At 38.2% G+C, this 23,228-nt stretch overlaps 1 protein-coding gene across 1 annotated transcript in view; it reads left to right on the top strand.

Moving 5' to 3' along the window:
• KIAA1328 overlaps window positions 1–23,228 on the top strand; it is a gene marked incomplete at its 3' end in the record, with an annotated part of 226,115 nt that overhangs the window by 161,401 nt on the left and 41,486 nt on the right. The window contains exon 8 of the mRNA XM_084252345.1: window positions 19,077–19,232. Coding sequence (XP_084108471.1) covers window positions 19,077–19,232 — 156 coding nt within the window. The remainder of the gene's footprint in view (window positions 1–19,076; window positions 19,233–23,228) is intronic.

The following is a 23,228-nucleotide window of genomic DNA, read 5'->3' on the forward strand; positions in this document are numbered from 1 at the left end:
AAAGAATTGAATTATGTTTTGTCCCATTTACATGATATTATAAAAAAGACAAAACTAGTGGCAGAGACTCTATCAGTGGTTGCCAGAAGTTAGGGATGAGAGGAAGGGGATTACATAGGAATAGTAGAGGGAGTCTTATTTAGAATAATGGGAGTATTTTGTATCCTGATGGTGATGATGGTTCCATGTTGGGCCTCTGCTCTGTGTACATTCCATGGAAGGCATTGCTGGGAATTCAAAGAATAGAGCATGGTCTCCACCCTTAGGAAACTGTGTGGTGAACAAACTTTATGCTTTTGCTTATATCTGTGTTTTTTCAATACTGAACTGATATTTTCATCTTCCCATATGTTAACCTTCTTTTACATTTAAGAAGTTAAAGTACTTATTCTCCATTGAAATATACATTAATTGAGTGAAAGAGCTATTTCCTTATTGAAGACCATAGAGAAATTCTGAGGGCATTTTGAATAGAATAAGAAAACAAATTAGTGGCTTGGTGATGGCTGCAGCAATGTTTTTTTTGCTCAGCTTTACCACTGTTTTCTTATTTTTAACTCTCCCCCTAGTGACTGCTGCTTCTAAGAATTCCATCTCCATTCCAGTTGGTGAAGAAGCAAATTAAGATCAAGTAACAGCTTCCCGTATAAAATATACCTTCACTGATTAAAAAAAAAACAAACAAACAAGCAAGGTCTGCCCTAATCTCTAATTGTATGGTGAGAGTCACACCTCTGTGTGACACCCTGACCTCTCTCTAGAATTCATATTTTAAGAGCCTATCAGGCATTATTGTTTAAATCCCACAGAGCTCTCAAATCCAAATGTCTCCTGCCCTAACTGCCTTATTCACAATACCTTCCTATTTCCTAACAGTTTCACTATTTCAGTGCTTATAGATCTTCAGATTCTTTCTTTTTCTCAAGGATCCTTCTTTTTTTTTTTTAAAGATTTATTTATTTTTATACAAGAGCTGGGGTACAGGCCGGAGGCGCGGGAGGATGAGAGGATTCACCAGAGACAGAGATTAGGGCAGACCTTGCTTGTTTGTTTTTTTTTTAATCAGTGAAGGTATATTTTATACGGGAAGCTGTTACTTGATCTTAATTTGCTTCTTCACCAACTGGAATGGAGATGGAATTCTTAGAGACAGAGCAGGGACCAGAACAGGCAGGACCGAAATACACTGCTGAGGGGAGCAGCAGGCGTGACAGGAGAGGTCTGCATGCCATGTGGGAATCTCCCTGGCTGGCCAGGAATCGAACCTGTGCTGCAGAGGCTGTGGGCAGCTTTACAGCACTGTGCTCAACCCGCTGCGCCACTGGGAAGGCCCTCAAGGATCCTTCTTCTTAAAACAACAAAGCTCATCTTTTGGCTTGCCATTGAACTGTCCTATCTTATTGGACATTACTTTTTTCCAACCTTGCTGAAAGCATAATATATATTTTCTGCTTTCACTTCCTCATCTTTCATATAATCCTTCTCTACCACTCAATGAAAACCATGTTCCCTATGGTGATAGTATCGTGCTAGTTCCTAAATCATTTTACTTCTTTTCAATCATCATTTTACTTGACTTCTCATAGCAAATGACAGTGCAAGGCTTTCAGAATCTCTTTCATTTCCTTGTTTTCTTGGCACTATTCTTTCTTCTTTCTCTGTTTATCTCCCTTTTGGAAGTTATCCCCCTGTTAGCTTTTGTTTCCCTTCCCTCAAAAGTATTTTACAGCTTCCTTTGCCTTTTCCTACTGTTTAAATATTGACAATTCCATCCTCTTCCCCCTTCTCAATAGAACGTTCTCTGTGAGAAATTTAATTCATTGCCATGACTTTAGATCGGCTCTCCATGCTGATAGTTTTAAAATCTTTATCTCAGATCCCAGCTTTTAACCCTCCTGAGTTCCAAACCTGCCTTGTAAGTGCATGTTAATATTATCTAGCCCAAATGACTTACATGTCCCTCAAATTCAGGGTTTTCAGATATAATCAGTTATCTCTCCCCTCACCCCAGTGGCCTACACTTTCTCTGTAATTCTCAATATTATACCATCCATCTTTACAGCTATTCTGTAATAGCTTATTGAATACCTATGATGTGCTGGATATTGCTCTAAGTCTTAAATATTGCCTCATGTAGTAATAGAAATAATGATAACAGTAGAAGCTAACATTTAGGTAGTATTTTTTCATCTTTCACATATGTTAATTTATTTCTCACCACAACCTTAGGACTCTCATATTGTTATTAATTAACCTCATTTTGTTAAAAAGGAAATGCAACCCAGAGAGGTTCAGTACTTTCTTGAAAAATCATATCTTCCAGAACTTATAAATGACTATATAGTACCTAGTTCTGTCTGACACCCAAACTAATAATCTAAAATTATTGTTTTGCCCTAATTGCCTCTCAAAATCAGTCCCCTCTCCTTCCTGTGTCACATAAGTCTAAATGTTGTCTTTTCTGCCTCTAAAGGACTACTCCTTCCAGAGATCATTATTCTACCCAGAATACCTGATGAATGTGGCATATACACATAAGTAAATTCTTTATTAGGATGACCATATCTTTTGGAACTAGAAACCATATCACTGCCTTTTGCAGAGTATATGCTAGAACATGAATACTCCTTTTGACTGATTTTCTTTACTTCACCCCTTTGCTGGGGAGTAGAGGAAATTTCCCCTACCCCTCTGGATTTTTCTAGGACTGGTCAAGTAATCAAATTAATGTTAATAGATTAGTAAGAGGGGAAAAAAATAGTTACATACTTATGGGAAATATATTGAATTGAGGATTTCAAGGTCAATGAGGAGAAATAGGGTTATATGTCCCAAGCTAAGGAGTGGGGTAGGAACCCTGGGCTTCAAGGAGAGAGAAGGGGACTCTGATAAGGAAAGAATAATTTTTTTTTAAGATTTATTTATTCATGCCTACCACAACTGGGGTATAGGCTAGATGTGCGGGAGGGTGAGAGGATTCAGCAGAGACAGAGCAGGGAACAGAACAGGCAGACTGACTGAAATACACTGCTGAGGGGAGCAGTAGGCGAGACAAGAGAGGTCCGCTGGGCCATGTGGGTATCTCCCCAGCCGGCCAAGATCGAACCCGTGCTGCAGAGGCTGCGGACAGCCTCACAGCGCTGTGCTCAACCACCTGCGCCACCAGGGGAGGCCCAAAAAAATGATTTTTTTTTTTTTTAACTTTCTTTTCTTCATTGAGGTAACATGGGTTTACAACACTGTATATGATTTATTTTTTTAATTTTATTTTTATATTCCCCATACAATTGCAACTCCCTTATTTTGACCCCAACCCCTCCTTTCCCCGCCCCCCACCCCCCATAGTGTATCTCTGGTTCATAGTTGTTTGCTGATTTTGATTTTTTCTTTCTTATACTTATTCTTTTTCCTGGTCCCTTACAACCCAAATGCCGAAAAAATGATTCTTATGATGAAGACCAGATACTCTTTAATTAATTGTTTGCCCTGTCATTTAAATACAAAGGTTATTTCTGATTAAAAAAAAATCTAGTCTGGATAGTACCCCCATTTTCATTCATCTACGTAGTTAAGGGAGTGATGAAAGTTTCCTGTGAGCCTGAAGCACCTCAGTTGACCTTATTCAAAATAATACACATGCTGTAGTGATATGTCTTGGAGAGGCCTATCCTTCATCCTTATGATAACCCCATTCCCTTCTTGGAGGGCTTCTGTTACATTTATCTGTTACATATACTGCCGTCATAACACCTTCCACATTAGATATTCATTGTTGCGCTGGCTGTGTCTCCTTGCTTAGTTGTAAACTTTCAAATGTTATCCCTTACTACTTTCTGGATGCCCATGCCCAGACATGGAACTGACACATGTCGGCACTCAGGTAATATTTGTTGGCTATAAGGATATAAATTTTGTATTGATGACTTTGGAGTGAAGAAGTAGATCAGATGGTATATAAAATATTTCATTTTTGAAAATGTATTACTTTTTTAATTGAGATAGCATTAGTTTCTAACACACTAAGTTTCAGATATAATCTCTCACCTCAGTAGCTGTTTGAAATTTTATTCTATAAACTCTTTAGTCTCAGAATATTTTGTTCATTAACAAATCCTTCTCTAGGGAATGTGAAGATATAATGGCACATTTGAAACACTGTTTTTAAGAATTCTTAGCAGTGGGGTTATGTGCCATCTGGCTTCATTTTTGTTGATAGCAAAGTATGAACAAAAATGGTACCTAGAAAGTCTCCCAAGAAACCATGAATTCTTTCTTTGAAAGTAGCAGGTGGAATTTCAGTGCTAGTTCAGTGGACCTCCTTTTGTTACTTAAATCATTTAGCACATCAGTGGATCCATAATATAACATTTCCAGACCAAGCTCACCATTTTTGCTAGATTGAATCATTCAAGTTAAAATCTATCATCACATCCCTGCATTAATTTCAAAATGAATTTAGTGTTAAAAGGACATTTGTTTTTATTGTCTCAAAGATTAGACTTTTCTTCCAGTAAAGCAGAATAATGTATCTATATGGTATTCTAACTTGAACAGTGCATAAAGATTAGTAAATAAGGTCCCATTAAAAATACTTATAATGTAAGTAACATGAGTCCCAATAGCATTTCTAATGTCCATTAATGCTTAGTCTGAGGATCAGAGCTCATTTTACTGAGCCATTTAGTCAAACCGTGTGATTATTTAGAAAGTTAATTCATGCATACTAAAATCTAGCTTAAGTAATGCAGAGGGTAGGAGGTAAAACTCTGTGGAGACGATAGTCCTTTTTGTTATTTAATGATCAGCCATAATTAACTTGCAAATTTGAAATAATTAGAACAAATTAAAGGTATTTAACTTTGCCTCCCTAAAGAAAAATTCAAATTGCACCAAATGCAGCTTTAAATTATTCAAATCTCAGAGGTCTGGGCTAGATTTTTTTTTATAATGCCTTTTCTATGATGAGAATACCAAGCTGCTTTTTGTCAGAAGGCATCCTATCAAGTAATTGTTCTTTGTGTTTAATAAATGACAGCTATTCTTCTTTGTAAAAGTATTTCAGTCTCCCAAGACTACATCAGCATTTCCGTGGCATTTTAATTCAATAAAACAAAAGGTTAATGTTTTTCTACTTTTTAAGAAATGCAAATACAAGTGGTATTCAATTGGTCCTGAATGACATTTAAAATTTGCCATTCAAACTCTCAGGCAGACTATCGCGATACCAGGTTTGGGCAAAATTCAAAGAAAAGTTCATGGAGCTTTGGATTATTAAAATTTTATTGGAATTGAAGAACTGAAAATGTTCTTCCTTTCCCCATCCTAAACCAGGGCTTCTCAAAGTATCCCTTCTAGTATTCTATAACATTAAAATAAAGAGATATAGATCAGTAAAATCTTACTTAAGAATGACTTATATAGCATGGCAGTCCTAAATGATATGATTTTAACCTCTCTGCTATCTTGATTTTGAACATTTTGTCATCATTTTAATAGCTCCAACAGATGCTAAATAACCAAACAGAAAACTATTCCTAATAATTCCATCTTACCAATGAATGATGTTGTTCTATGTTAACCATAATCCGTCAATGAATTGTGAACACATTTTATCTGGACTGTATGAAGTGATAAACATTGATCATCTGACAATTGGGTTTTGACTTTACAGCGCCTTGCATAGTAAACGAATAGTACAAAATACATGAATATTCTTCAGTTTAATATCTGGGTCAATATAATTTTGGAAATAATATAGCTAAATTATTTTTTGATAAGTATATCTAAAAGTTTCTATCGTAAAAATATTTGTCAGTTCGACTTTATTTTTAAGTCAACTTTATTGAAATATAATTTACATTTAGTAAAATGCATGGCAATTTAATGTGTTTTAACAAGCAACTATTCTTGTGTAGCTAACACCTCATTTAATATAGAAAGTTATTACAGCACCATTTGTTGAAAAAAATCTTTTCTTCATTGAATTACCTGATGCGTCCTTAAGAGTCAATTAGATATATGTACACACACACAAACACACATATACATTAATGAATTTTTCTTCCGTTCACCTGTATTCCATTCTTATTATCAATTCCACACAATCAGGATTTCTTTAGCTTTATATAGTAAATCTTGAAATCAGTGTAAGTCTTCTGTTTTTCTTATTAGAAATTCTTCAGTTGTTCCAGGTTTCTTCCTTTACATTTTTTTTTAAAGGTTTATTTTTATTTATTTATACAAGCACTGGGTACAGTCAGAAGCACGGGAAGGTGAGAGAATTCACCAGAGCCAGAGCGGGGAGCAGAGCAGGCAGAAGGACCGAAGTACACTGCTGAGGGGAGCAGTGGGCGGCAGGAGAGGTCTGGGCACCATGTGGAAACCTCCTCCGGTGGCCAGGGAGCAGCCGGGGATCGAACCGGTGCTGCAGAGGCTGCAGGCAGCTTCGCCACCCAGCGCTCAACCGCTGCGCCACCGGGGAGGCCCTTCCTTTACATTTTATTTTTATTTATTTATTTTTTTTTTAAGGATATATAATTTTCTTTTTTTTTTTAAATAATAAATTTTATTTTTATAGTCCTCCATACAATTGCAAACGCCCCATTCTGACCCCAATCCTTCCCCTCCCGCCCCCCACCCCCCAAAAAGTGTCTCTGGTTCATAGTTTTTTGTTGATTTTGATTTTCACTTTCTTATATTCATTTTCCTGGTCTCTTATTTAAGTTTTCTAGATTCCTGCTATGAGTGAGACCATCCAGTATTTTTCTTTTTCTTTTTGGCTTATTTCGCTGAGCATGATCCCTTCCAGTGCCATCCATGTTGCTGCAAATTGCATGTGTTTATCTTTTTTGAATGCTGAGTAATATTCCATGGTATATATGTACCACATCTTCTTGATCCAGTCATCTATTTTTGGGCATTTGGGTTGTTTCCAAAGCTTAGCTATTGTAAACAGTGCTGCTATAAACATAGGGGTGCAGGTGCTCTTTGGAATTGATGTTTCTGTGTCCTTTGGGTAAATACCTAGGAGTGGAATTGCTGGATCATATGGAAGCTCTATGTTTAGTAGGTCCAGAAATCTCCACACAGCTCTCCATAGTGGTTGGACCAGTTTGCACTCCTACCAACAGTGCAGAAGAGTTCCTTTTTCTCTACACCCTCGCCAACATGTGTTGTTGCTAGTTTTTTTAATATGTGCCATTCTCACTGGTGTAAGATGGTATCTCATGGTAGTTTTGATTTGCATTTCCCTGATTACAAGTGATGTTGAACATTTTTTCATATGTCTGTTGGCCATTTGCATTTCCTCTTCAGAGAAGTTTCTTTTTAGCTCTTCTGCCCATTTTTTGACTGGATTATTTACTTTGTTGTTGCTGAGTCTCATCAGCTCTTTGCAGATTCTTGTGATCAGTCCTTTATCATTAGTGTTGGGTGCAAAAATGTTCTCCCAGTTGGTGGGGTTTCTCTTTGTTTTTGTTATTGTCTCTTTTGCTGTGCAGAAGCTCTTTAATTTGATGTAGTCCCAGCTGTTTATCTTTGTCTTCACTATCACTGCTTTGGGTGATGTGTCTGTAAAGATGTCTTTGATGTGCAAATCCCGTAGTGTTTTGCCTATATTTCCTTCTATGTATTTTATGGTTTCAGGTCTTATGTCTAGTTCTTTAATCCATTTTGAGTTGATTTTTGTGTATGGGGTGAGGTAGTGGTCAAGCTTCATTCTTTTGCATGTAGCGACCCAGTTTTCCCAGCACCATTTATTGAACAAACTTTCTTTGCTCCAATGCATATTCTTTGCTCCTTTGTCAAAGATTAGTTGACCATAAATCTGTGGGTTTATTTCTGGATTTTCTATTCGATTCCATTGGTCTGTATGTCTGTTCTTGTTCCAATACCATGCCGTTTTGATGATTATGGCTTTGTAGTATAGTTTGAAGTCTGGGAGTGTGATGCCTCCATTTCCTTCTTTTTTTTTCAGTAGAGCTTTCGCTATTTGGGTTTTTTGTGATTCCATATGAATTTCATCAATAATTGTTCTATTTCTTTGAAGAATGCCATTGAGATTTTGATTGGAATAGCATTGAATCTGTATATTGCTTTTGGTAGGATGGCCATTTTAATAATGTTTATTCTTCCAATCCATGAGCAGGGGATGTCTTTCCATTTCTTTGTGTCTTCTTCTATTTCTTTTAACAGTGTTTTATAGTTTTCTTTGTATAGGTCTTTACCTCTTTTGTTAGATTTATTCCCAAATATTTGATTTTTTTTGTTTCGATAATAAAAGGGATGGTTTTTTTGATTTCTTCTTCTTCAGATTTATTCTTTGTGTATAGGAAGGCTACTGACTTTTGCGTGTTGATTTTGTATCCTGCCACTTTACTGAATTGATTGATGAGTTGAATTAGTTTTTCTGTGGAGATTTTGGGGTTCTCTATGTATATTATCATATCATCTGCAAATAGTGATAGTTTGACTTCTTCTTTTCCTATTTGGATTCCTTGGATGTCTTTCTCTTGTCTTATTGCTCTGGCTAGGACTTCCAGTATTATATTGAAAAGCATGGTGAGAGTGGACATCCTTGTCTTGTTCCAGATCTTAATGGAATTGCTTTCAGCTTTTCACCATTGAGAATGATACTGGCTGTTGGCTTGTCATAGATGGCCTTTATGATGTTGAGGTATGTTCCTTGTATCCCAAGAATTTCAAGGGCTTTTATCATGAATGGGTGTTGCACTTTGTCGAAAGCTTTCTCAGCATCTATTGATATTATCATATGGTTTTTATATTTCTTTTTGTTGATGTGTTGGATAACGTTGATTGATTTTCGGATGTTAAACCATCCTTGTGCCCCTGGAATGAATCCAACTTGGTCGTGGTGAATTATCTTATGGATACATTGTTGGATTCTGATAGCTAAAATTTTATTGAGGATTTTTGCATCAGTGTTCATTAGGGAGATTGGCCTATAGTTTTCCTTTTTTGTGTTGTCCTTATTCGGTTTTGGTATTAGTGTAATATTGGCTTCATAGAACGTGTTTGGTATTGTCCCTTCCTTCTCAATTTTTTGGAAGAGTTTGTGAAGGATAGGCACTAATTCGTCTCTGAATGTTTGGTAGAATTCATTTGTAAATCCATCAGGTCCTGGGCTTTTGTTTTTGGGGAGGTTTTTGATTACCATTTCAATTTCGCTGCTTGTAATTGGTCTGTTTAGGTGTTCTATTTCTTCTTTATCTAGCTTTGGGTGATTGTAGAGTTGTAGGAATTTGTCCATCTCCTCTAGATTGTTGAACTTGTTTCCATATAACTGTTCATAGTAGTTACTGATTATTCTTTTGATTTCTGCTGTGTCCGTTGTGATTTCTCCTCTTTCATTTATGATCCTGTGTATTTGTGCTTTCTCCCTTTTTTCCTTTGTGAGCCTGGCTAGGGGTTTGTCTATTTTATTTATTTTTTCAAAGAACCAGCTCTTGGTTTCATTGATCTTTTGGATTGTTTTTTTAGTTTCAATTTCATTTATTTCTGCTTTGGTTTTTATTATTTCTTTTCTTCTACTGGTTTTGGGGTTTTTTTGTTGTTCTTTTTCTAGATCTTTGAGCTTCGAGATTAGGTTGTTTCTTTGAGTTCTTTCTTGTTTTTTGATGTGTGCTTCTATTGCTATATATTTTCCTCTTATTACTGCTTTTGCTGCATCCCATACATTTAGGATATTGGTGTCCTCCTTGTCATTCAATTCAAAGAAATTTTTAATTTCTTCTTTGATCTCCTCGTTAGTCCAGTGGTCTTCCAGTAGTGTGGCTTTTAATCTCCATGAGGTAGGATAGTTCCTTGCCTTCTTTTTATGATTTATTTCTAGTTTGATGCCTTCGTGGTCAGAAAAGATGGTTGATATGATTTCAATCTTGGTGTATCTGTTGATGTTTGTCTTGTGCCCCAGTATGTGATCGATCCTGGAGAATGATCCGTGTGCGCTTGAGAAAAATGTGTACTCCTTTTTTTTTGGGTTTAGTTTTCTATAGATGTCTGTTAAGCCCAAATGCTCTAGGTCCTTAATTAGAGCTTTAGTTTCTTTACTTATTTTTTGTCTTGTTGATCTATCCATTGTTGATAGTGGTGTGTTGAACTCTCCCACTACGTATGTGTTTTCTCTGATGTCTGTTTTCAGAGAGGACCACAGTTGTCTGATATATTTTGGTGCTCTTTCGTTTGGTGAGTATATGTTAATGAGTGTTATTTCTTCTTGAAGTATTGTCCCCTTAATCATAATGTAGTGACCATTGGGGTCTCTTTTTATTTTTTTGAGTTTGAAGTCTGTTTTATCTGATATAAGTATAGCTGTTCCTGCTTTCTTTTTTGGCCCATTTGCTTGTAGGATTGTTTTCCATCCTTTGACTTTGAGCCTGTTTTTATCTTTTGTAGCTAAATGTGTTTCCTGGAGACAGCAAAAGGTTGGGTTTTGTTTCTTAATCCAGGCTGCAACTCTGTGTCTTTTTATTGAAGAGTTTAGTCCATTTACATTTAGAGTTAATATTGATATGTTAGCATCTGTATTTGCCATTATGTTTGTCTTTCCTTTGATTTTATTTATTTATTCTTTTAATAACTTTTTTTTTTTTTGGTCTTCTTTCGTTGTTATTCGTCCCTCTGAGGTTCTGGCTTTAGGATTCCTTGTAGTATTTTTTGGAGTGGGGGTTTAGTCGTAATGAAATTCCGGAGTTTCTCTTTGTCTGGGAAGGTCCATATTCTTTCTTCATGGAGGAAAGAGAGCTTTGCGGGATAGAGTATTCTTGGTTGGCATCTGTTTTCTTGGAGTCTGTTGACTATGTCCCTCCACTCTCTCCTTGCCTGTAGTGTTTCTTCAGAGAAGTCTGATGTCAGCCTGATTGGTTTTCCTTTGAATGTTATCTGTTTCTTCCCTCTTGTCAGCTTCATTATTTTTTCCTTGTCCTGGATTCTTGGGAGCTTTACTATTATGTGTCTTGCTGTGTTTTTCCTTTCGTCGTGGAAATTTGGTGTTCTTCTTGCTTCTTGTATATCAATTTTCAGCTCCTTCTTCGCATTTGGGAAGTTCTCTTCAATTATATCCATGAATATTTTCTCTGTTCCTACATCTCTCTCCTCTCCTTCTGGAATTCCTATAACTCTTATATTTCCTTTCCTCATGGAGTCAGATAGTTCCCGAAGTCTTTCTTCATTCTTTTTCCTTCGTACTCTCTTTCCTTTTCTGTTTTGGTTCTTTTTATTTCTGTGTCTTCAAGAGTACTTATTCGCTCTTCCATTTCACCTATTCTGCTTTCATTGCTTTTCCCAGAGTTCTTTAGTTCCTCCATTAATTCTTTGATCTCCTGCATTTCTTTTACTTCCCTCTTTTTTTTTTTTTTTTATAGAGGCATGTTCTCATCCATTTATTATATTCGTTCGTTTTGTTTATACATGCACTGGGCACAGCCAGAAGCGCGGGAGGGCGAGAGAACCCACCAGAGCCAGAGCGGGGAGCAGAGCAGGCAGAAGGACCGAAGTACACTGCTGAGGGGAGGAGCGGGCGGCAGGAGAGGTCTGCGCACCATGTGGGATCCTCCTCCGGTGGCCGGGGAGCAGCCGGGGATCGAACCGGCGCCGCAGAGGCCGCGGGCAGCCTCGCAACCCAGCGCTCAACCGCTGCGCCACCGGGGAGGCCCTCTTTTACTTCCCTCTTTAGGGACTCAATTTCCTTCTTCTGATCTATCACTTTTTTAATCATGGCAAGTTTAAATTCTCTTTCTGGAAGGCTCAGAAGTTCTTCCAAGTTGCTGTCGTTGCAATCTGGGGAGTGGTTTTCTTTCTGTGGTGTGCCTCTTTCCTGAGGAGTTGTTAGGTTGCGTGTGGTTCTTCTACTCCCTACTGTCTGTTTTCTAATTTGTCGTATGCGTTGGGACACTGTGTTGCTCGGACTGACTGACATCTTGGGTGAACTTCTCCGCTCCCCTCTGGCTCTTCCAGGAGCCATCTCTGTCTTCTGGGGGAGCTTTCTACTGGTTTTAGGCAGTTTTTACTGAAGAAATGTCCCTGTTCTAAAATGGCGAAGCTGGATGCAGTCCCTGCGCCTCCGGTTTCAGGCACACTCTTCTGCGCACCCGGTCTGCCCCAGACGTGGGTGCCTGCTCCCTCTGTGGGCTCAGGCTGCTGGTCGGGAGGGGCCTGGCGTGGGCTAACTTCCTGGCTGGCCACTGGGTCCTCCAGAAGCCTTCTGCCCTTTTCAAGCAGTCTTAAGAAATTTCCTGTTCTATGGGGTGTTAGTGACTTCTTTTTCCTGGTCGCTAGGTGGCGCCAGAGATCTCTCCTATTGTCCTTGGGGGGCTGTTTTTCGCCTCCCCCCACCCCGTGGGACAGGGAACAGAGCGGGAATGGTAGGGTACACCTCAACAGCTTTGGGGTGCTGTGTCTGCCTTGTGCCCCACCATCATGGAGAACCCACGCCCCGAATTTTCGTGCCCCGGGTCTCAGTTCAAAGCCCTCAGTTCCAGGACGCGGGCTGTAGCCCAGTTCAGTGGCGCGGGAATGGCGCCTTTTGCACCGCTCCCGTGCCTGGGCGCCTGGTTCCTGCTTACTCAGGGAGGGACCTTCACCTCAGTGAGGACCTCCGCGCATCTCCCCGCAAGCCTAGGTCGCAGGCGGGGGGATCTGGGCAGCCGCGATCCAGGTCTGCATTTGCTTTTCAAGCGCGCCAAGCGCGCCGCTTTTCCGCACAAGCTTACTGGCAGCCCGGGCTGTGTGGGTGTCTCCCGGGGTCTTTGTTCTTCTCTAATGGTGCCCGGAGCCGTCTGCCCACTGCTGCGGTGAATCCTGCAGGGCTCGCCCCAGCTCCCGTTCACGGGGTGTGGTGGCTGCAATAGTTCCTTTCCACTCACAGTCCAGCTTGCTGCGTCGTTTGTTCCCGTTGGCCGTTTTGGTTTGTTGTTTTCCTCCTCTCTGCGGGTCGGAGAGTGCCGCCTCTGTGGGCGGGGGAGGGGAGCAGGGTTCTGCCTAGTCCAGACCTCCTTTACATTTTATATTAAATTTATCAGTTTCTACTAAGGAGGTGGTATTATGACTAGAACAATTTTGGGAGAATTGACTTTCTGAAAATAATGAATTTTCCAATCAACAAACATGGCATAGCTCTACACTTGTTTAGATATTTATAAACTTATCTCAGTAATACCATGTAGTTTTCAGTGTAATAATCTTGTACATTTTCATTGAATTTACTGGTGGCATATATAAAGAGTGTTTTTTTTTTTAATATTTACCCTGTGTACTACAATCTTGCTAAATGCACATATTCTGGCAGATTTTATCTTTATAGATTTCAAATTTTTGTAGATTTTCAAGCTTATTGACAGCTATGAATAACAACAGCATTGTTTATGCCTTTCCACATTTTTACATGCTTTTTTTCTATTTCTTGCTTTATTGCATTGGCTAAAACATCCAGTATAATGTTGGATACAAGTGGTTAAAAAGACATCCTTGCTTTGTTCTCAAGGAAAAGTCATTTAACAATTCAACAATAAACACAATTTTAAAAGTAGACTTTTGATAAATGTCCTTTATAAGATTGAAATAAGTTCCATCTTATTTTTAATTTTCTAAAAGTTTTTTATCAGAATTTTGTGTATTGCTTTTTTCTATATTAATGTGACCATGTGGTTTTCTGTTTTATTCTTTTAATGTGATAATTTATTTTTTAATGTTATGTGAACATTGCATTTTGGGAAACAGTCAACCATGATGTACTACTTTTTTTATATATCATTGTATTTAACTTACTAATATTTGTTGAAGATTTTTTTTTTTAAGATTTTATTTATTTAAACATACAAGAGCCTGGGTACAGGCCAGAGGTACAGGGGGTGAGAAGACTCACCAGAGACAGAGTGGGGAACAGAACAGGCAGATCCACTGAAATACACTGCTGAGGGGCGCAGCAGGCGAGACAGGAGAGGTCTGCTGCACCATGTGGGCTGCTCCCTGGCTGGCCAAGGAATCGAACTTGTGCTGCAGTGGCGGTGATAGCTTGATAGCAGTCTTTAGCCCCTGCCCCAGCAGGGAGGCCCTGTTGAGGATTCTTACATTTATATTCCTGATGGGAACAAGTTTATATTTTCTTTTATTGTAATAACTAAAACAGGTTTTGTATCACCAAAGTAACAAAATAAGTTGAAAAGTGTTCCCTTCTCTTCTGTTTGCTGAAAGTTTGGGTAAGATTTATAATATTCTTTCCAGTGATTTTACCACTGGTAAAATTTACCAGTGACAATACCTAATTATTTTTCTTTGTGGAAATGTTTTGATTGTCAGTTCAATTTCTTTAATAGATAAGAGGCAATTCATATTTTCTGTTTCTTCTTGAGTCATTTTTAACAAATTTTGTCTTTTAAGAAGGGGGGGTACATATATATAATCCCATCATCCTAGGACCAATGGCTTAATTCAGTCTGGTTATTTCATACCTGAATTATTGGTATGTCATCCAGTTTCTGGCTCAGTTCTAGAGATTTAGTGCATTTTAGCCAAGAACAAAAAGATAAAAGCTACTGACCTGTAACATGTATCTGAAGAGGTATAATCACATACACCATGATACAATGTTACCTCAGTAAAAATAAAAAGATACTGAACTATCACTGCTCCCAAGTCTTTACAATGAACAGAACAAGATAATTCTCTTCATCCTCAACCATTTTATCAAAAGAAGGTTTTCTCTTGTTGTTTGCCATAGTTTGGTGATTTCAGCCCTGGCTGGACTTTGGAATCCCCTCCGAGCTTCTAAAATGGAGGAGCAAACAATGCCCATGGCCCACTCCAGACTCACTCATTCACTTTCTAGAAGTGGATAGTACAACATTCTTTTTACAAATCCCCCAGATAATTTTAATACGTGACCACTGCCTAAAATTGGTGTCTTAACTGAGAGTACTGCTATAGAGACTATTTTTTCTATCACATCTGATAAACAACAGATTAATAGTATTATTTTTCTTTCTCATGATTCCAACCTCTTAAACTTTTTTTTTTTTAATTATTTATTTTACAAGCACTGGGTACAGTCAGAAGTGTGGGAAGATGAGAGAATTCATCAGAGCCAGAGCGGGGAACAGAATAGGCAGACCAACGAAATACACTGCTGAGGGGAGCAGCAGGCGGCAGGAGAGGTCTGCACACCATGTGGGACCCTCGCCAGCGGCTGGGGATCGAACCGGTGCTGCAGAGGCTGTGGGCAGCTTCGCAGCCCAGCACTCAACTGCTGTGCCACCACGTGAGGCCCCAACCTCTTAAACTTGTAACCACTCTGTGGTTTGTCTTCTCTTTACCCACCCCAACACCATCGTGTGTTATCAGGTCCATAAATTATGTCCTCAAATTTATAAAGGAATATATAAATTTATGAATATATAAGGGAATGGTTAATTTGGAAATTTATTGACCAGGAATAAGGAAAGCAGGCCTGAGACAACTGAGGTTTTTCACAAGAGTTAGAGAATGGTGATACCATTAAATGAGAATGGAAATAGAGGAACTAACTTCAAGATAAAGATAATGCATTGCTTTAGGCAGGTCTGATAGGACATCCCTTCACCACTTTTCAGCAGATACTTGATCAGGTCAGCAATTTGGTAGAGCACTTGGGCTACATGAATCTATTTAAAATCAGAATTGAAGATAAAATGGGGTGGCAAGATCACTAAGAAAGTACTACAGGGAAGAAAAGATGGTGAGGACAGAGTCTTAAGGAAATACTGCATTTAGGGGGAAAGAAGCGGATGAGTTCCCAGAAATAGAATTCAAGTTGAAGCCTCCTAAAACTAAAAAGCCACTTAAGATAATATATTATAAAGTCCAAGGGAAAATACTTTGAGAACAGAGGTAATTCCTGTGAGATGGCCTAGTAATAAGACTATTGAAGGAGAAAAGACTACTAGATTTATTCTTTTAAAAAAAATAGTTTTGGGCCTCCCTGGTGGCGCAGCAGTTGAGCGCTGGGCTGCGAGGCGGCCTGCAGCCTCCGCAGCACTGGTTCGATCCCCAGCCGCCAGCAAGGGCCTACATGGCACGACAGACCTCTCCTGCCACGCCTGCTGCTCCCCTCAGCAGTGTACTTCGTCAGTCTGCCTGTTCTGCTCCCCACTCTGGCTCTGGTGAATTTTCTCACCCTCCCGCGCTTCTGACTGTACCCAGTGCTTGCATAAATAAATAAATCTTTTAAAAAAAAATAGTTTTAGTAAGTGTGTGTAATAAAATTAATTACTATTTTCTAGAAGTTTGACAGAGAAGGGAAGTGGAAGGGAAATGGTAATATAAAGGAGATGGTGAATTTTTTGTGTGTGTTTTTAATTACGAAAGTACATACCTAATAAAGGACATTAAAACATTCAGAAATAAATAAATTACAAAAGTCTTTTCCCAGAAATAAATAAATTACAAAAGTCTTTTGCCTTTCACTCTACTTCTACTTCTCTAGTTTGATTTTATCCATGTAGAACTTCAAAACGATTTTTTCCTTTACAGAAATGAATTCTGTATATTGAATAAATTGTATTTTGAATTTATTTTGAAATAAATTATATTTTGTATTTTGAATTGTATTTTGTATTATTGAATAAATTATAAATTCTGTTATTGAAAAAAATATTTTATTTAATAGTATGTCAAAATTTCTCCACAATAATATGGATTACTAACTGCCTCATTCTTTTTATTTTTTTAATAATAAATTTTATTTTTATATTCCCCATACAATTGCAGCCCCCCCATTCTGACCCCAATCCCTCCCCTCCCGCCCCCCACCCTCCCAAAAGTGTCTCTGGTTCATAGTTTTTTGTTGATTTTGATTTTCACTTTCTTATAGTTATTCATTTTCCTGGTCCCTTATTTAAGTTTTCTAGATTCCTGCTATGAGTGAGACCATCCGGTATTTTTCTTTTTCTTTTTGGCTTATTTCGCTGCTGCCTCATTCTTTTTAATGACTGAACAGTATTCCTTATGATGGATATGTCATAGTTTGTTTATTCCATCTCATATTGTGTAATGCATACCTTCAGTTTTTTCCACTATTATAAGTAATTCTGCAGTGGCCACTCTTGAGCAAATATTCTCATGGTGTTGTTTATATAATTCTATAGGATAACTTCTTACAAGTAGAATTATTAGGAGGGTAAGGGCATTTTTATTTTGTGTTGAAAATCACCCACAAAAAGGCTACAATAATTTGCAGTTCCTCAGTAGTTCATTAAAAAGTTCTTGTCCCACATCCTCTCTGACACTGAATGTTGTTATATTTTCCCAATTTAGGGAAGAGTCTTTAGTTTCAAGTTTAGATTTTGATTTGAAATGAAAGGTCTGATCTATTTCATAATCCTAGAAAATAATCCAGTTGAGAGGAAGAGGAGTTTCTAAATTATAAGAAAAGATGATTATCAGCAGAGTGACAGGAGTATGAATCAAAATGGTGTCAAGAGTACGAATAGAAGGTATAATTTTCTTCTGGGAATTAGGAAAAGAATAATAAATGGAGAAAGATGGCATTAGATGCAAATGAAGTTTTTTATATAGTCATCTTTACTTCATGAAAATTAGAAGCCAAGTCCCTTGTTAAAATAGAAGAGCACCAGGATGGGGTTTAGAATAAATGTATAGGTATAAAATGGGATTAAAAAAAAAGCAGGCAGCAATCAATAATTTGCGTTGGCTGAATTTGGGAACCCAACTGAGCTGAAAATGAATGAATTTTGGGAAAGCCAGTACTCCTGGTCACTTCAATTTTCTATAAGAATACTCAGAGATATAATCACTGAATAGTCTTAGTTTGGTGCTTCTAGGATGAGGTAAATTTGTCTTTAACTCACAGTAGTTTTAATGTCCCTATTTTCCTGTCTCATTAATAGAAATTCTGTGAATATCCACATATGGGTACAGATGGAAAAATGATCTCTGGGTTCTGATAAAAAAATTTTTAAAGAATATAAATTTAATACATTACATTATGACCATATAAAGTTATGCTAGTAGTTTTTGTTTCTGTCATCCTAAGCACAGTCATTACATTTCTTGGTTTTTATTAATAAATTATGGTATAAGCAACATTACTAAAATTTTTGATCAACATAAACTGGAAGTCCAGTGACTTTGATGGGTTTATGTGATTTGAATCATGATTAAGAGCCAGATGGCATTATTAAGGGTAATTCTCTATCAACTTTTCTTGGTTGTAGATTACCTCTATGTTCTATTTTTCAGAATTTTACTTTTTACAGTATATATCTTTTTTTCTTCGCTTTAATTTTCACATTGTTTGTGGACATGGGGAAGACAGAGCCAAAGTGTCATGAGTCTGGTGAATTTAAATTAGAAAAAAGGAGGCTGGTGGAATAGCAAAGGAAACACTTCATCAAAACATTCTTCTCTAAAAAATATAATGTTGTGAGAGAAAACGTGCTAATAGTGGCAACGCATTTTATTAGAAAGAAAAACATATGTACATGTGTTTACTTTCATTAAAATTCCTTTTATTCCATATTTGCCTTATTAACTTCAAATAATGAAATTATGTGAGGACAGAGACCAATTCTTCCACATGCACTGTTCTACTACTCCTTTCATACTCTGGGTACATAATAAATGCTATAACATTTGAAAATGAGAGGCACACATGCATTTCAAAGCAAATTGGTGATATTTTAATCCCTAATGTTCAGTTTTAGTACTTGGAAACATTTTATTAATGCAAGTCTTGTTTTAACATACTTTTTATTTCTCCAGATATCCTGCCTCTTAGTCATACTCCTTGGCTTTATTAGCAGTTTCATGGATCTGATTCTCATTTTTCCAACTCCAAATATAAACTTTTTGAGAATAAAGATTATTTCTTCTCCAAAATTGTTTTGGCAGGACACAAAATAGACCTTCGGTAAATTATTTTAATTGTACCTCAATAAAAAATAAGAAGGAAAGGAAAGTTCTTCTTACCATGAAATCCATTTCAACTCATGCTAAATTAGATATCTTTGTGCGATCTGTATCCCCTTCGCTGCGCTTTACAGCACATTGTTGTCTGTCCTTTTCAGTCTATTGACATCAAAATGTGATGGCTGGCTGCTTGGATCACCATCCATCAAAAAATACCAAGATGCCTCTAGCAATGGGGAGAATAAGCGGGAGAAGAAGACAGTTGGGTTTCAGTCACCTGTGGAAGATAACGCCCTGTGGACATGTCAAGGTGAGTTTAGCATCTGTAGTAACAAAATGAGAAACCATTTGGGGCAGGTGGTTACTGGTGGCTGCTGGCCAGGAACTCCAGATGGTTTCCTACATTCCTGAACTAGAGGTGAGTATGTGACAAACTGGTGTGTGATGGCAAGGCCAAATGTGGCACATCTACTAGATCAGTGAGTTACACCAGCTTTTCTCTTAGAATGCTCATAAGAAACTATCCAGCTTGTCCCTTTTTGTAAGCAGTAAACTGTAAAAATTATTCAGCAGTAAGTATGGTCATGTGCACAAAATAATGTTCAATGTGGGTAAAGAAAGCCAGAAATAGAACTTAAATCTTTACTAAGAAAGTAAAACCTAGCAACTACAGTTAGTCCTCAGTTAACTGGAAATATGGGGAGATTAGATTTCAGGTCATAGATAATTCTACATTGTGGCTAAATGAAAACCTTATAAGTTTTAAGCTAATGTAGCCTAGCAGTATTTTAAGTTCCAGTAATTCTTCCTACTTCATATGTCATAGATATTTTAAAAGAAACCAGTTATAAATAACTGAAATGTTGAGTAAAGCAGTAGCATTTAACTAGATTTCCCAATTGTGTCTGACAACTTGGGAACAGAATGGAACATCTGAACATCATTGTGCCTAAGAGATGTTCAAGGAACAAAGGGCCGAGAAAGGCCTTTGAGCCCCCTTCTGCTCACACCTCTTTCTTGGACTTCTTTTTTAATTTTCTCACAACCATTTATCCTGATTTCCTTCTTAGTTACTTTTTTTTTTCTGTGGGCTAGCACCTGCCTGCCTCTGGTGTGAAGCAACCAACTTCTCATACACCCTCTAGCCACTCTCACACTTACTCATTTGAGTGTGGTACACACTTCATGAGATGATCTTGCAGGCGTACCCCTCTACCGTTTCTCATTGCTGCCACCTCCATCATGCTTTTTTGTTTTGTCTTGTTCTAATTATGATCAATCAAGAAATTATTTAATTCTAGATAATTGAGAGATGATAATTTGTCTACATCCACAATTTGAAACAAAAGCAGAAGTACTTTTGTTTGACACAAGGAAAGTTCTGTAACCCTTTATTGCTAAGATAACTTAGAATAATTTTTTCTTTTTAGACTTTGCTACCAGAAACAAACATGAGTTGAGGAGAGTTAGTATCTGAGATAGAATTGCCTTTACTTTCTGTTAGTCATGCTTCAGAATTGGGAAACTTACTTTGGCTTCCTCTATTCTTAGTCATTGCATTTTGGGAGAGTGGAGAACCCGTCACAACTGGTGTGATGGTTGCACTGCAAAGCTTACATAGGCTTCTGTTAACTTGTCAACAGATTTGTGTTGTGTGTCAGCATGAAAATAAAATGGCAAAATGAGAAAAATGTAGTGTAATAGCAAAGGGACAAATAGCTTGTGTTATTGGTTAAGACCACAGCCACATTAGAAAGCTGCAATTGAAAAGGCACTTGGAGGAAGGTGTCATCAGGCCAGGCCTTGCAGTGGTGGAGGTTAATCTCTCCCGGGTCCAGCTACAGAAGCTGGAAGCCTGCAAAGGGCTTGTGTCCAAAAGAAATCAATTTCTAATTTGAAACAAAATCATTTTTGACTAACAGGGGTTCAGAACCCATTACTTTTTGCTGTATAGTCTGCTGACATTTCAGCACTTTCTGTTGTGCACAATGAATCCTAATAGTCATTGTATAATGTTGCTATACCAATCAATTTAACCAAGAGAAAGCTGTTACAATTCTGCAAAGTTTTCTGGAATAGTTTTCACTCATGGTTTTATTTTTTCATCTTTCCCCCCTCCTTTTTGGGGGGTAGGGAGGGATTGTAGTGTTGCAGTGAAAGAAAATAGAAGTTTTTGTCATCTTTTTGAAAGAGTTTTGTTTTAAGTGAGTCATGGAAATGACTAACTTGTTCCCTACGCTTAAGACTTATTGTATTTTTCTCTTCTTTTATTCTAATATGGAGCCATTAGCAAAATGATTCTACACCTGATCATGAAAGGAGCTGAGGGTGTACCTTTGAGTCATTCAAAGCTGCGGGACACAGGGCACAGCTTAGGGCAAAGTCACTGCATTGGCATTTGCAGTGGCAACCGTCCAAAATGGAGGCAGACTTTCCAAGGTGTGCCACAGGGGGCTTGGACACCCTATTTATCATAAGACCGATGACCTAGCATTGATTGCCTAAGTCATACTGCTTGGTTTAGCATATACTTACTTTCGCCTCATTAGCGTATCTCAATTTCATTATGCTTTCCTTTGTAATATATCCTTTGTTTCTCATGTTGTCCTTTAATCATTAAATACTACATAGGACATTTACTGTGGGACCATTAATCATTATTTTTAATCTCTTATTCCTTTATCTCTTCTATCCTCCTCACCAATCTGTCAGCTTTATTGATGCTAAAACGTTTGAAAAAAGACCTGGCTCTTGTCTCAAGAAACAACCTTGTAGTCACAAAAATATGTACACTGTTGTCAGAATTACCCTTAGAATATAAAATGTTTTTCAGTCATCAGTGCTTGGGATGTTCTGTTTTCGTTTCTTTTATTGAGCTCTGTGGAATGGGGAAAATCTCAACTTAAGTCAAGAACTCTTAAGCCAAAGGCATAAATCTGGAAGCACCCAGTCTTCATTCCTTTTTTTCTTCCCTACACAATGATATTTTTTTCCTCTTCCAACATGCCTAGAATCTCTCTTTCCTGAGTCACTGATTTCCTTTCTTCTCACAAACTAAAGGAAAGGCTGGGAGGCCACTGAGCACATCTGTTCTAGAGTGAATTGTTAGACCTCGGGCTTAGTTCTCTCTGCCCATTCCCCTGTCAGACTTTAAAGTCATTGCAAGGCCCCTACTACATTTAGGCTACCTTCTGTTTGTTCCTGTGTTATGGATCTCTGAATCCCTTTAAAAGTTTGAGAGAGGGGCCCTCCCTGGTGGCGCAGCGGTTGAGCGCTGGGTTGCGAAGCTGCCCGCAGCCTCTGCTGCACCGGTTCGATCCCCGGCTGCTCCCCGGCCAGGAGGAGGGTCCACATGGCGCGCAGACCTCTCCTGCCACCCGCTGCTCCCCTCAGCAGTGCGCTTCGGTCCTTCTGCCTGCTCTGCTCCCCGCTCTGGCTCTGGTGAATTCTCTCACCCTCCCGTGCTTCTGACTGTACCCAGTGCTTGTATAAATAAATAAATAAAAATAAATCTTTTTTAAAAAAAAGTTTGAGACTGTACTGAGAGTAATTTGCATTTACCGGATGGTGTTGACATTGCCCTTCACTTTGTCTTTGGACTTTTTTAGGTTATAGAGTATGTACCAGCTATCACTGGTTGAGGCCCCATGAAGGGTTCCCAAACACAGTTTGCTTGTTTTTTATGGGAAGAGGATTATTTAGACTCATCTGAGTGAGAAAGAATCTCTAAAGCTCATTGTTCCTCTTAGGGAGTCTGTGCTTGCAATGCTGTGAGTCATCTTTGTAGCCCAACATGTATTAACATAGGTGACATAATTAAAGAAATAAAATGAAGGATTCAAAGTAGACAAATCCATTCTATCTTGCTTCTAAGAAGCATTTATTCATGTTTCTTTTTCTATTAGCATCATCATTATTGTTTGTTTTTTTTAATAGACTTTATTTATTTATTTATTTATACAATAGCTGGGGTACAGGCCAGAGGCATGGGAGGGTGAGAGGATTCACCAGAGACAGAGGGGGAGCAGAACAAGCAGACAGACCAAAAGCATTGCTGAGGGGAGCAGCAGGCGCGACAGAAGAGGTCTACCACACCATGTAGGTATTTCCCTGGCCAGCTGGGGATTGAACCCTGGCTGCCAACAGCTTCACAGCGCTGTGCTCAACCCACTGCACCACCAAGGAGGCCCATTGTTATTATATGTTTAATCTTTAGAAAAGGAACCATAAGCTATTACTACAGATTCCTAGAGATATTGGCTAAAAGATTGTTAAAAGTAGATGCCTTTATCAACAGAACATAACCCATA

The sequence above is a fragment of the Talpa europaea genome, assembly GCF_964194135.1.
Source record: "Talpa europaea genome assembly, chromosome: 13".
Taxonomy (NCBI): Eukaryota; Metazoa; Chordata; class Mammalia; order Eulipotyphla; family Talpidae; genus Talpa; species Talpa europaea.